Source organism: Crotalus tigris, unplaced genomic scaffold (genome assembly GCF_016545835.1).
Source record: "Crotalus tigris isolate CLP2741 ecotype Arizona unplaced genomic scaffold, ASM1654583v1 scf7180000020990.9691751010:1144802, whole genome shotgun sequence".
NCBI classification, from domain to species: Eukaryota; Metazoa; Chordata; class Lepidosauria; order Squamata; family Viperidae; genus Crotalus; species Crotalus tigris.
Window position 1 is genome coordinate 951202 of NW_024098300.1, and position 14893 is coordinate 966094.

General features: G+C 46.1%; 1 protein-coding gene across 3 annotated transcripts in view; it reads left to right on the forward strand.

Annotated features, from left to right (window-relative positions):
* Window positions 1–8882, forward strand: part of LOC120319870 (rho GTPase-activating protein 11A-like) — a 36818-nt gene extending 27936 nt beyond the window's left edge. For 2 of the 3 annotated variants that reach the window (XM_039369175.1, XM_039369174.1), the window contains exons 8-13: window positions 327–423; window positions 1337–1428; window positions 3189–3255; window positions 4238–4340; window positions 6424–6580; window positions 7431–8882. In XM_039369175.1, the coding sequence (XP_039225109.1) occupies window positions 327–423; window positions 1337–1428; window positions 3189–3255; window positions 4238–4340; window positions 6424–6580; window positions 7431–8398 (1484 nt within the window). In that variant the 3' untranslated portion in view covers window positions 8399–8882. Of the gene's footprint in view, window positions 1–326; window positions 424–1336; window positions 1429–3188; window positions 3256–4237; window positions 4341–5861; window positions 5991–6423; window positions 6581–7430 lie in introns of those variants that run through there. The other variant, XM_039369176.1, reaches the window with a different exon arrangement.
* The last annotated feature ends 6011 nt before the right edge of the window (window positions 8883–14893 follow it).

The window sequence follows — 14893 nt, forward strand, 5'->3', positions numbered from 1 at the left end:
CCAACACTGGAAGTTTTTAAGAAGAGACTGGACAGCCATTTGTCTGAAATGGTATAGGATTTCCTGCCTGAGCAGATGACCTCCAAGATCCCTTCCAACTTTATTATTATTATTATTATTATTATTATTATTATTATTATTATTATTATTATTATTATTTAATATAAGATACAGTCTTATTTTCAGGGAAATACGGTAGCAATGGAGGGTTGGTGAGAACATGTAACCTGCTGTGTGGGAGATCCCTCGGTCCTCATTTCAACCCATCAGTGTTGCTGAAGTGGCTGAGAGGCTCGGTTTCAGCTGCTTTGAACCTGTTCCCACAGAGCCTCAAGGTAGCCCAGTCCTGAAAATATCCTTCGGCTCCAAGCGGAAAGCATCCGAGGAGGTGGTGGCAGTTACCGAGCTTTCTATCAAAAAGAGGTGAGATCTTAACTCCCATCACAGTCAGGGTGGAATTGCTTGGAAGTGCTTAACTCCCATCACAGTCAGGGTGGAATTGCTTGGAAGTGGTGGTGGAAATTTGGCTAGAGTTGCTTTGCAGAGTGAGATGGCTGGCATATAAATTTAATCTATAAATGAATATGCTTTGGAGATCAGATGCTAAACGAGAGAATTATTTTCAATGATTCTGACTGTTGGGTTCAAGGCGATTTGAGGCTCTGGCATTTGGGAAAAAGGTACCACCAAAATTGGCAGAGTGCCCCTTATCTAAGGAGCCGTGGCAGCACAGTGGTTAGAAGGCAGCATTGCTAGCTAACTCTGCCGACTGCCAGCAGTTCGATCTTTACCGGCTCAAGGTTGACTCAGTCTTCCATCCTTCTGAGGTCGATAAAACGAGGACCCAGATTGTTGGGGGAGGGTAACAGGCTAATTCTGTAAACCACTTAGAGAGGGCTGTAAAGCACTGTGAAGCGGTATATAAGTCTAAGGGCTATCTGTCCCCTGAGTGCTGCCTCGCTTGAGGATCTACTCCGAAGCTGAGCAGGGTCCCTTCGTGGTCCAAAAATTGTTGGCCAAACGCTCAGCTTGGTTCGTGTTTTCATGAAGGATCCTGTTCCCTTGGGTTCAACCTTCTCAGCTTTGGACAAGTCAAGCAATCTTATTCACAAGTCCCAACTTTTCTCACCATCCTGCAAATCCAAGCTGACAATTCCCCATGGCTTTTTCTTCCTACAGAGCTGGGGTGGCATTTTTTGCAGACCTCGGAGCCAGGGAAGAAAAATCTGTTCTCTACTCGTGGTTGAGTCGTTCTGCTTTTAAAATCTTCTTTTAAATAACCCCCCACCAGGAAACCAGTTCAGACAGTATGATTTGTCCATCGTTTTGCCCGCAGGAGGTCAGATTTGGGAATAACCAGTTCAGACCCCTTTGATGGAAACGGTGGGGCTTCGTTTGATCAACCAGCTGACTTTACTTCGGTGCAAGGTAATTTCCTTGACCTCCCCTCCCCCATAGAAGAGAGATGCCTTTTGCCCCAGCATTCATTATCTGCTATAATACAGATAAGATAATCTTTATTGTCATTTTTTTACTGTGGGCACAACGGCACACATCAAAAATGAAATTTAGTTGCCCGCTCTCAAAGTGAAACACATACATGAGACACTCCTAAACATACTATATACAACTTATGTATAGACCCACACCTCTACATATACATAACAAATAAATATTAAATACTGACCATCTTGAATATGTAACGGAAGGAGGAAGCTTGAGAGTTCACAAGGTTAAATGCTGTATGGAAGGAAACTATGGCTGAATCTGGATGTTCTGCTACAGATACCACGAAGCCCCCTCCTCCCAGAAAGGAACAAGGAAAACAGGTCGTGGAAGAGGATGTGTCGTGTCCCAGATGATCTTATGGACCTTGCTCAAACAACGCTTCTGTGCTATGTCCTGGATGGGAGGGAAGGAGCTGCCAATGATCTTTTCGGCCATCCTTACCACTCTCTGAATCACCTTCCTATCTGAAGCAGTGATGCTTCCAAACCAGACTGTGATGTACCAGTAACTTAATCAGTCCTTACTCCCAGTCTGGGAATGATGGGCACCGTAGCCAGACATATTACTGTATGATGATAACATGACAGAAGGGAAGGAAACATATACACACAATCCACCTAATTATACACAAAACCTCTATGGGGATAATAATAATAATAGTAGTAAAGTTGGAAGGGACCTTGGAGGTCATCTAGTCCAACCCCCTGCTCGGGCAGGAAACCCTACACCATTTCGGACAAATGGCTGTCCAGTCTCTTCTTAAAAACTTCCAGTGTTGGAGCATTTACTGCTTCTGGAGGCAAGCTGTTCCACTGATTAATTGTTCTCACTGTCAGGAAGTTTCTCCTTAGTTCTAGGTTGCTTCTCTCCTTGGTTAGTTTCCATCCTTTGCTTCTTGTCCTGCCTTCAGGCGCTTTGGAGAAGAGCTTGACTCCCTCTTCTTTATGGCAGCCCCTGAGATATTGGAGCACTGCTATCATGTCCCCCCTTGTCCTTCTCTTCGTTAAACTAGACATACCCAATTCCAGCAGCCATTCCTTATATGTTTTAGCCTCCAGTCCCCTAATCATCTTTGTTGCTCTTCTCTATGGCAGTGGCCTCGTAACTGAATGTCCAGTTCAACTATCCAAGCGATGACCTCTGGCGTTGCTTCCTGCAGATCTTCTAGGGAACCAGAGAACGCACATCATGGGGAACCTTGCACAATATTGCTTAATAGTTTTGCACATCAGCACCACAATCGCCACAAGTTGAATCTTTCCACCCCCACTGATACAGGGCAGAGGCCCGTCTTCCAGAACCACACCAAATTCTGTTCAGTTTCGACCAGACAGAGCAAGGCAGGTCAAAACCAGGCGGTTTGGTAGAGGGATCACTAATGGTCAGGCTGCAGGAAGATACCTTGGATCATTTCTCCCTCCAGGCATTCTCGGGGTTCTGCAATTATAAACCCCTAATATGCAAATCTACGTGTAATGTGCAGATTGCAAGGGAAGTGATGATCTTCAGGGTCTTTTTGTATCGCTCGGCGTCCCCCTAATATATCGTAACCCCGCTTTTTATTTCAAGGAGGAAGCCAAGAAATCCAGGTTAAAATGTTTGCATGAAACCAAATCTAAGAGGTCAACTTTTCTGGCTTCTGTGAAGCTGGTCTGCCTTTTCTTACATCTTTCTTACAGGCAGCTCAGGAACTCCAACTGGGAAAGTTCAGCGGAAGCAGAGCAGCAGCAGGAAACGCCCTCGGAGGTGGGTGGGGAAGAATCTTCCCTAGAAATATCTCTTTGCAAAAGCAGGAAGATGGTTATCTTGTATGCAAATAGGGGTTTCCAAATTGAGACTTGCCTCTGCAAAGCAGTTGCGTCAGCTGGAATTGTGGTCTGCATTTTAGTGGCATGATGCATTGCCTGCGCCTCAGAGGCGATGAGGCTTCTGTCACGTCACAGCCACCGTTTTGACACCCCCCCTTGCAGTCGCCCCCTCCAGGTGCATTTTAAAGTTTGTGCCTTTCTCCCAAAGGTGCTTTTCAAAAAGGCAACTGGACTTTCTTATTTTATTTTTTTGCTTGAAAACATTTCGCTTCTCGTCCAAGAAGCTTCTTCAGTTCTGAACTTCGAAGACATTTTCAAGGAAAAAAAAAAAAAAACAACCCCAAAAAGTCCAGTTGCCTTTTGAAAAGCATCTTTGGGACAACCACGACCTGGATGATGGAGAATCTCCTTTCTGATTGCTTATTTTTTCTCTGTGCTCTGTTTTTCATCCTGAAATTGTCCTAGATAGAATATTAATATATCCCAGTAAGAAAGGCTAAACAGTTCATGCGTTGCGGCTCACCATGTAAAAAAAAATACACAGCAGGAAAGAAAGAAAGAAGAAAAGAAAGAAAGAAAGAAAGAAAGAAAGAAAGAAAGAAAGAAAGAAAGAAAGAAAGAAAGAGGAAGGAAGGAAGGAAGGAAGGAAGGAAGGAAGGAAGGAAGGAAGGAAGGAAGGAAGGAAGGAAGGAAGGAAGGAAGGAAAACTATATATCCAAGGCACCGTGGTTTTTTTGCCTTTCTTTATTCCTATTTTAGCAGGGCATGATAGAATTGAGCTGTTCAGGATGGTCCAAATAGCATGATCTCCTTCAAATTAGATGCACGCGTTGCTCTATTTCTTAGCAGGCACATGGGCTCCTGGGAGAATTGTTTCTCAGTTGCCACCCTGCCTCCCCCATCCCAATCTTTTCTTTCAGGAAGTCCACTACTGCCTCCCGCAGCTTTTCACCCTCTCTCACTGAGAGGAAGCAAACAGGGCACAAATCCTTCAACATCTGCTCTGGCAACAGCAAAGACCAGGTGAGAACATCTTGAGGATGTTGCTGGAAACCACAAAGGGTTTGTACGTATTTTTTCTGTCGAGCTGCTATTGTTCGCTGGACTACAATCCCCAGGATCCATAGCCAGCAGGTAACAAGTGTGATGTACTCCAAAATGGCTAGGGAGGGTTCCTTTAAAATATCACCTCAGTAGGGCAGGTGGGGACAACCATCTTTAAGTGGAAGAGTACAAGAATGTGCACACACAGAGAGGACTGTGTTTGTCTATACCAAGGTAGGCAGCCTTGGCTCTTTTATGACTGGTGGACTTCAACTCCCAGAATTCCTGAGCCAGCATGAGGTAAACTTTGGCCCCCTCATGACTCCTGGACTTCAACTCCCAGAATTCCTGAGCCAGCAATGCTGAGGGGAAAGGGAGAGGTTTCCAAACTGAGCCATGCTGGCTCAGGAATTCTGGGAATTGAAATCCACGAGTCATAAAAGAGCCAAGGTTGCCTACCCCTGGTCTATACAGTGTTTCTCAACCCTGGTTACTTTAAGATAGGTGGACTTCAACTCCCAGAATCCCCCAACCAGCATGCTTTATGATGGAGGGACTTCAGCTCCCAGATTTCCTCAGTCAGCATGCTTTAAGTTGAAGGGACTTTAATTCCCAGAATTCCTCAGTCAGCACGCTTTAAGTTGGAGGGACTTCAGCTCCCAGAATTCCTCAGCCAGCATGCTTTAAGATGGGTGGACTTCGACTTCCATGTTGACTGCAGAATTCTGGGAATTGAAGTCCACCTAGCTTAACGTTGCCAAGGCTGAGAAACACTGGCCTGCAGTAGCCAAAAAATCCGGAGTCACCTGGTTGCCCTTGTTTCAGACTAACAGATTTATTAAAAGGTATCAGCTTTTGTGAGCTACATACGTCACCAGAAGTCTGGGGTGGATAAATCGATTTAGGATTTAAGTGGGGAAGGGCAGAGTGGCTGTATAGATTCAGGTGAGATAGATTACGATCATCCTATCAATTAACAATGGCAATGTATGAAAAACCCAGTGTGTTGGCTGAGATAGTGTGAGATAGCCTGGGATCTTTCAGTGCTTTTGCTGATGGGTGGTTTTAAAGTCTCGTTTTTTCCAGAATGGGTACCTAGGTTCTCTAATGGAGGCTCCTGCAAGGTTAAAATGTTCTCCCATTCCTCTGCCTCTATTTTGAGTCCTGATGTTAAACCTGTGTCTGTTACACAAGGACTGTCCAGCCTGTCCTACATAGAATACAGAGCAGGTAATATTGTCGGCAAATGAGGACATCGATCACATCAGAGGAAGGGCAGATGAAGGTGCTTCTAATCTGAGATATGAGAGATTGGGATCTACGATGGGACCCTGGGTGGGGAGGGGAAGAGGCCTCTGAGCTTCTTTCAAGGTTTGGTTCTCCTTCTCCTTCTGACCTGGATTCTCACATGCAAACCCTGGTGTGTTTCATGCGCTGAATCTAGGCAAAGCACAACCAATAAACATGCAGGCAACCAATCATCCAAATTTACATCAATAGGGTTAGACAGAGCATAGAATGCTGGGCTGATGATCAGCAGCCTCGCGTTTGAGACCTGTTGCTGTCGCGGGACCGGGTGAGCTCCCGTCACACGCTCCAGCTCCTGCTAACCCAGCATTTCAAAAGCGGGTGATCATGAGAAGATAAATGGGTACTTCAGTGGGCAACTTCACGGAGACATGAAAGGAACCTCCAACTGGACATCTCTTGGGCAATGGCGATGTTACGTGTTATGCTGGGCTGACGATCGGCAGGCTTATGTTTGAGACCTGTGGCTGCCACTGGGTGGAGTGAGCTCCCGTCACATGTTTCAGCTCCTGTCAACCCAACAGTTCAAAAGTGGGTGATCACGAGAAGATAAACGGGTACCACTTTGGTGAGCAACTTCATGGACACCCTGCATGTTCCCCGCGCAATGGTGATGTCACTGGCAGATCCTTTCACCGCCCCCAAAAGCACTTTGGAGCTCCTGACACAGAAGTAGTTGTAGTAATTGTCATGACAAGTGGACTGAACTAGAGAAAGTGCTACTGGATTTATTCAAAGTTGTTTCTTTTTCCAGCCCTCATCCCAGCCACCCCACCCCCTCTCTGCCAAAGGAGCAGACCCCAGTGGATGGTTCCCTCTGAAGAAGAGGAGGCAAGAAGCAGGAGACCTCACCATGATCCTACCGCAACGGGCTTGCCTGCAATCCTACAAGGTCCAGGAAGATCATGGAGGTACACTTGCTCTCCTGAAGGGCTACCAAGAACTGTGGTTTGGATGTGGTTTACCACGTAATGCTAAAGCCATCTGTGTGCCTTTATGGAGTGTGTGAACTCGGGGGACTCTGCAGGTGTGGTCAAAACAGGCGAGATGGTGGCCACCGCAGAACAATTGAAATTCTGCATGCCACATCTATGGAGATCCTCAGTCATCCAGGTCCTGGTTGTCCCAAAAGTGCTTTTTCAGGAGGTAACTGGATTGCCTTGTTTTTCTTTGAAGGCATTTTGCTTCTCATTCAAGAAGCTTTTTCAGCTTTGACTGGATGATGGGGAACGGATGGATTTATGTTCCTTGCAGACAGCTGGTTATTTGCATGCTTGTCGTTGAGGCCACTTGGAGATTTATCTCTGTCCCCAAGGTCACCTGAGTAGTGCAAATGGGTGTGGAGCCTTCTTGGAGCTGCTGAGGACACCATTTATCACCAGTCCACCACACAGTCCTTTCGGCAGTTCCAAGAAAGCTCCACACCCGTTTGCACCACTCAGGTGACCCTGAAGACACAGACAAACCTCCAAGTGGCCTCAACGACTCTCCTAAAAGAAGACAAATGACCAGCTGTCTGCAAGGAGTATAAGGGAAGACTATAGAAAAAAAAATAGTTTTTACTGTGATGCCTCTCTTACTCTGGATATTTCCCACCTCCCCAGTCAAAATTTCAACAGCCTTTCCTTCCTCACGTTCCTTCCACACCTTTTGTTCGTTGCATGTACCCATCGAAAACCCTTCTCCAAAACAACACAATTGCTCCGAGACCCACACCACAAGCAGGGGCTAAAACAGCTGTCCTTCTGGATTTGTTTGAAGGTTCTCCAAGCTGCTCGCCCAGTGGAAACGCAAGCGCCCGCATCTCCTTCATCCCGAGGGCTTTCGCGGAGGTGAAATCCAGAAGACCTGCAGAAGCAAGGCCCTATTTTGAGGTGCTCAGTTCTCGGCCCTCGGGGCAGGATGCGGGGACCCCACTTGGAAAGAGAGGGTGGTTGGCAAAGATGGAGGCCCTGGCAGAGACGAGCAGACAAGGCATCGCCCTCACCATGTGCCACAAGGCCCTTCGGCGATCTCTGAGCTGGCCGGAAGAGCTGTCGCTGAGGGACGCCACTGACGAAAGCAATTTCTCTCCAGAGGAAGCTCCCATTAGCCCAGGAGGGCAGGAGGACTTTGGTCCAGCTGAGCCAGCTCAACCTGGCATGAAAGACGTCATATCTGGCATGAAGCAACTCAGAGTCCAGCCGGTGTGCGTGGCACCAGCAGAAAACCTCATGGCTACCAGTTCAGGAGACGAGTCGTGCAATCTTTCTCCAAGGCTGTCTCCACCCAAGTCGGAAGTGCTGGAGACCGGTGGGAATCTCACCGGTCAAGTCTCCCAAACGCCCGCCGGGCAATTCGCCCTCAACTTCCAAGGGGCTCCAGTCCCCTCAAACGAAGAGCCTCAAATCAGCATCCTCACCTCTCCCAGACCCAAATCTAGGCGCCGTTTCGGCCGGTCGGTGAGCCACGAAAGTGGCCTTCCCTTGCAGGGTGGCGTCTCCAAGGGAGGCGAGTCCAGGCCACCCCCCAAGAACCCCCTGCAGCAGCTCAAGGCTTGCGGCCGGCAATTCTTCATCGGCCACAAGCACATCAGGAGCTCTTTGGCGGGGCTGTGGGGCCGAAAAGAGGGACACGGACCCCCAGCGGATCCCCCGGACCAGCAGACCAGCCTCCTGTCTGAAGATGACCAGCTGCCCCACAGCTGTTCACCCCCAAACCTGGCAGGGGGAGATGTAGGTTATGGTTAATTCAAGATGGTCCGAGAGGTCACCGTCCCAGTGGAAGCCAGACATCCATTCTGGGTAGGAGCTATTGATTTGTGTTTAGGGCTTATCTATTGGGCTTGATTTGCCATTCATTGGATCTAAATTTCAACAGAAATGGGTCTGTTGGGGGGGGGGGCAAGTCAAGGAGGTGGTGTGTGTGTGTGTGTGTGAATCTCACCTGTCATGTTTCCCTTAACGAGGTCAACCTGTTGAGATGGGCATTTGGATCTGTTTTTCCCCCTGCAACTCTTGGTACTACCTCTTGCCTTCATTATTCACTTTATCCCCCCCCCCCAAATACGAAGTGCGACTGCAAGGCGCGGGGAAAGGGCTCCGGGTGCAGCGAGTGGAAAAACCTGCACATTTCCGTTTGGCTGTGTCAGCTTTCCCCTTGCAGTTCACAGCTTCCCCTTTCTCCAGATGATGAATCGCTGGAAGAGAAATAAAAATTCACTACCCCGTCAAAGGCTTCTTGTGGGTTTATGCGGAATGATGTATTAATTGGGGCAATGCTTACAGATGCCCTCAAGGGGGCGCCAAGAGCCTTCCTAATGGCCAACAGGTAGCATTTGATTTCTTTTTAATTTCTCCCTCTCCTTCCCTCTCTCTCTTTCTCCCTCTTTGTTTACTTGCTTGCACGCTGGGTGTTCAGCAATCCTAAATAATTAAAAGCAAGAAGTGCCACACAGCTGCGGGTCTCTGGCCTGACCTTTCCCTCCTTAAGCTGCTTTTAATGAGAAGCTTTCTTTTTAATTGCCCCACGGTTGCATTTATCTTTGCTAAGCGATGTCACAGCCACAAAGAACTCCAAAATGCACAGCCCGCTGCGAGAGTTTAATGAAACTGTTGTGGCGTAAGCCAGCGTTTCAGAGTCCTCTTCGTATTGATTTGGTTCATTCCTGGATGCAAATCCTTTCTAAGCCTGGGGTGTTTGGAAACGCAGGAGAGGCAGCCAAGTTATGTAGACGTAGGTGGGCCAAAACTGAAGTTTAATGAGACTTAAAACTGTGATTGTCACATTCGTGTTATCTGGGCTTTCCTTTGGTGCTGTCAATTGATGCCACCACACCCACAAATAATTTTGAAATGCAGCAGCAAAGGAAAAAGGATGTTGAAGAAGGAAGTTTTACGCACTTTACATAAATAGACTGTTGCATCAAGACTGCTTCCTGGATGAATGTTTATCTCCCACCTTTATTATCTTTATAAGCAATTCAAGGTGGCAAGCACATAATATTCCTTCCTCCTCCTGTTTTCCTAACAATAACAATCCTGGCCGAAAATCACCCAGCCGTCTTTCATGTCTTAAAATGGGACTGGGCTGGGCTGGGCTGGAATGGAATAGAATGGAATGGACCGGGCTGGACCGGAATAGAAGAGAAGAGAAGAGAAGAGAAGAGAAGAGTGGAATGGAAGAAGAGAAGAGAATAGAATAGAATAGAATAGAATAGAATAGAATGGGAATAGGAATGGAAATGGGAATGGAGAAGAGAAGAGAATTACAGAATAGAATAGAATAGAATAGAATAGAATATGAATGGAGAATAGAATAGAATAGAAATATACTATAGAATAGAATAGGAATAGAAGAGAAGAGAATTACAGAATAGAATGGAATAGAATAGAACAGAACAGAATAGAATAGAATATGAATGGAGAATAGATAGAAATATAGAATAGAATAGGAATAGAAGAGAAGAGAATTACAGAATAGAATAGAATAGAATAGAATAGAATCTGGAAGGGACCTTGGAGGTCTTCTAGTCCAGCCCCCCGCTCAAGCAGGAGAACCTATACCATTTCAGACAATTGACTGTCTAGTCTCTTCTTAAAATCCTCCAGTGATGAAGCACCCACAACTTCTGAACGCAAGCTGTGTAGCCTATATCTGTGTAGACTTGGAGCCTGTCCCCAATTCTAGCTGTCTCTGAGTAGGATGCCAACAGAAATGCATTAAAAGCGGGTGTAAATAATAAAAAGAAAACGTGGCCCTATTCACTCACAGTACAAGCATTCCTTGACTGACGACCATAACTGAGCCCAAAATTTCCATCGCTAAGCAAGACACTTGTTAAGGGAGTTTTGCCCCATTTTATGACCTTTCTCGCCACCGTGGTTAATCGCTGCGCTTGCTAAGTCAGTAGCACGGTTGTTAAGTGAATCTGGCTTCCCCATTGACATTGCTTGTCAGAAGTTTGCAAACAGTGATCACATGACCCAGGGCACTGCAACCGTCACAAGTACATGCCAGTTGCCAAGTGTCCGAATTTTGATCACGTCACCCCGGGGATGCCGCACCAGTTGTAAGCGTGAAAAACGGTCATAAGTCAGTGCCATTGTAACTTCAAACGGTTTCTAAACAAACTGTTGTAAGCAGAGGATAAACCTGTAATCTAAGATCTGCTTTGGCTGGTCTCCGGAATACACCAATCGAATAAGGAATATTTTCAGGATGAGAAATATGGCATAAACTTCGTTCTGCTAAATCCCAGACGTGAAGAATCGATTCCTTCCCAGCGGTTGCTAAATTTGTAGCCTCTGCCCTTCTTTTGCCTGATATAAAAGCCGGCGTCTTCCTTTTGCTAATTAATTGAGCGCTTGAAATGATTTGCCCTCTTTTTCTTCCCGCTGAATTCTAGGCAATTTTCAGAGGGAAACGTGCTTAATAGTGGAGCGAATCAAAAGAAAAAAGAAAAAGAAAAAAACTCCAGCCCATTGGCATACGATGAATTTAGAAGCTGGAGTGCAAAGAAACGGACAGGATTGCGCTACAGAAAGCTCTCCGAGGGAATACGTTTAATATCCTGAGTCTATAAAAAGCTGGGATGCCTTGACCCTGTGATTCTTACTTTCGGTTTGAAATAGATAGATAGATAGATAGATAGATAGATAGATAGATAGATAGATAGATAGATAGATAGATAGATTTCTCTGCACATGTTTTTCTTTTTTTAAAACAAGTTTCTATTTAATTAGCACTCCTGCTTCAAGTGAGAAAACTCTTAAACTAGCAGTTTATTCTATTCTTTCCTATTTCTATTTCTGTTCTGTTCTATTCCTATTTCTATTCTATTTCTATTCTATTGTATTCCATATTTCTATTCTATTCTATTCTACAATCTGTCTATTCTATGCTATGCTATGCTATTATTTCTATTCTATTTTATTCTATTCTATTCTACAATCTGTCTGTTCTATGCTATGCTATGCTATGCTATGCTATGATTTCTATTTCTATTCTATTTTATTGTATTCTATTCCTATTTTTATTCTATTCTATATTTCTGTTCTATTCTACAATCTGTCTATTCTATTCTATTCTATTCTATTCTATTCTATTCTATTCTATTCTACTCTACTCTATTCTACTCTACTCTACTCTAATTACAGGGGAATCAATGGCCACTTTAAGGCTGTGGAAACATTCCTGCTGCTTTAATAGCTTCCTGAATTTCCCAAGCTGATTTCATTTATTTTAGCCCAGGATTTCTTACAAAAGGGCCAGCTTGCGGAGCAAAAATTCACTTCAGGTTTGAGCCTGTTTTAACTGAGCAGCTGCAAATCCTACCGGTCTGTCAGAGGCATTGAACTGGGCAGACGCCTGATATAGTATCCGCTGCCACAGGAATATTTTTATATCCGTACGCGCCGTGCTCTAAGCCAGCGGGGTCCAACCTTGGCAACTGGAAGGCCTGTGGACTTCAACTCCCAGAATTCCCCAGCCAGAAATTTGATTGTGGGACTGTGGGAAAATACTACTGAATTAGAATTAGAACAACAGAGTTGGAAGGGATCCAGTAGGTCAAGTGTTTCTCAACCTCAGCAATGCTGGCTGTAGAATTCTGGGAGTTGAAGTCCACATGCCTTAAAATTGTCAAGGTTGAGAAACACTGCAGTAGGTCATCTAGTCCAACCCCCGCCCATCATGTAGAGAATGCACTGCTAATTTTCAGTCCTTAAAGCAGTTATCTCCTTAGGGTGTCTTTACTCTGTTATTGATACAGAGAGTCCTCGACTTACGAACACAACGGAGCCCAAGTTTTATGTTGCTAAGCGAGACCATTGTTAAGTGGTCCATTTTGAGACCTTTCTCTCCAGAATGGCTAAATCACTGCAGTTATTCAGTTAGTGACCCGGTTGTTAAGTGAATCGGGCTTCTCCACTGACTTTGCTGGTCAAGAGCGTTGCAAAAGGGGATCACGTGACTCCGGCACACCGCAACTGTCCTAAGTACAAGTCAGTTGCCAAGCGTCTGAATTTTGATCACATGACCACGGGGATGCTGCAACGGTTGTAAGTGTGAAAACCGGTCCTAAGACACTTTTTTCAGTGTTGTAACTTTGAAATGGTCACTAAACAAATTGTTGTAAGTCAAGGACTACTTGCAGTGACACCCCTTTTCCTAAGGGACAGCCCTGCCAATCCAACTCCTGCCATGCATTTGATTTTTTTTCCTACACAACAATCCTTCTCAGCATCTACAATCCTTTCTCTGTTTCCTTTAACCTATTCAGGTTTGACTGTCTGCTCCCCGTCTTTTCTCTCTCTCTCTCTCTCTCCCTCCCTCTGGCTTTCACCTTCAGCTTCTCCGTCCTTTTCAAAACATTAACAAAAAAAACGGAATCTTCTGATAGCACTTTTGCAACTAACACCTCATATTCAAAGCCATCAGTTTTTGCAAGCCGATGGAAGCTCCTGTTTGTTAATCCGATGTGTTGGTCGTAGAAGGTGCTAGCAAACAATTCCTGTTTTTTTCTCCTTTTTTTTTTTTTTTGGCTCCAGATTACAGTAATGCAGCTGTCCTCCTCCAGTCTCTGTCCTTTTCAGTAATTCCCCTTCAGAGGTGAAAAATGAGGACATTTCAGAATTTGCTGCTTGCTCGCTTGCTTGCTTGTCTGGACATTTTTTGCTCTTGATGCTGATCGGCTGGGGTGAAAATCCAAATTCAAACGGGGAAAAAAAATTACCTTCAGCATTATTTTCCTGCTGTCCCTGAGTTCCCCCCCCCCAAATGGGGCCTTTGTAATACCTTTTCCAAAACTTGATTTTGCAAATCAAATTACTGTATTCAAGAAATGAAGGGGGGGGGAGGTCTTTCTTTCCCATCAGCTGAAAGAGGGTAGACCAGTGGTTCTCAACCTGTGGGTCGGGACCCCATTTGGGGTCGAATGACAATTTCACGGGGGTCGCCAAACAAGGCTGTCTGCCATTTTTCCCCCCCTTTTCCTTGGCCACGCCCCTGGTACCCGGTGATGTATAAGTGGTTGGGGGTCACCACAACACGGGGAAGTGTATTATGGGGTCACGGCATTAGAAAGGTTGAGAACCACTGGGGTAGAAGAAGAGAGATGAAGTTCATTGCAAGATAAATCAGATGTGGAGAAGCATATTGTTTGTGCAGACCGGTTGCTGGCATGCCACCCCCCCCGCCCAAACAGGAGACCCTACATCATTTCTGACAGATGCCAGTCCAATCTCTTCTTGAAAGCTTCCAGTAATGAAGCTCCCACCACTTCTGAAGGCAACATCTGTTCCATTGGTTGATTGTCCTCGCTGCCAGGAAATTTCTCCTTATTTCCAGGTCGAATCTCTCCTTGATCAGTTTCCATCCATTATTCCTCATCCTGCCTTCAGGGGCTTTGGAGAATAGGTTGACCCTTCCTCTCTCTGTGAGACCCCCTCAAATATTGGGTGGTGGGAGCCTTGGCCAATTGTCCCCCAAGACCTGATGTCTCTAACCTTTGGATTTAACCCCCGGGGTGTCTGACCCCTGGTTATCCCATCAACTGGTTATCGAATCCAGCAACCCTCCTCCCAGCTTTTCCCAACCTTGGCCACTCGGTAAGGTGGGTGGACTTCAACTCCCAGAATCCCCCAGCCAGCATGCCTGGAAGAAGGACCAGCCCTAAAGCAGCGGGAGGGAGGGCGGTTTGAAGGGGATGGATGCTTGCAAAGACCTGAGTCGCAGCACAATAAAGCTCGGGGGTTGAAGCCCAGCCCTGGGGCTGCTGGTCTACCCATGGTTTAGAACAGTGGTTCTCAACCTTTTTAATGCCGTGACCCCCAACCGGTCGTAAGTCAAGGACTACTCAACCGGTCGTAAGTCGAGGACTACTCAACGGGTGCAGCACCGTTTGCAGAACGGGACTTTTGGCGGGCTCAGCAGGGCAGAGACAGCCTGGACCATTCCTATTGGCTTTTGAAAGCCAATGGAATTAGACTCTATTCAAGAGAGTCTATTCGATTGGCTTTCAAAAGCCAATAGAATAAAAGGGAGGAGCACAGCTAAGGAAAAGGGGAAAAAATGGTGGACTGTGTTGTTTGGCGACCCCCGTGAAATGGTCGTTCGACCCCAAATGGGGTCCCGACCCACAGGTGGAGAACCAATGGTTTAGAGCAGCTTCCCCGCTCTGGGACTAACCATGTTTGTTGAGTCGGGGGCTTGGCGCTGCAGAGGGTGGGCCCAGAGACCCCAGC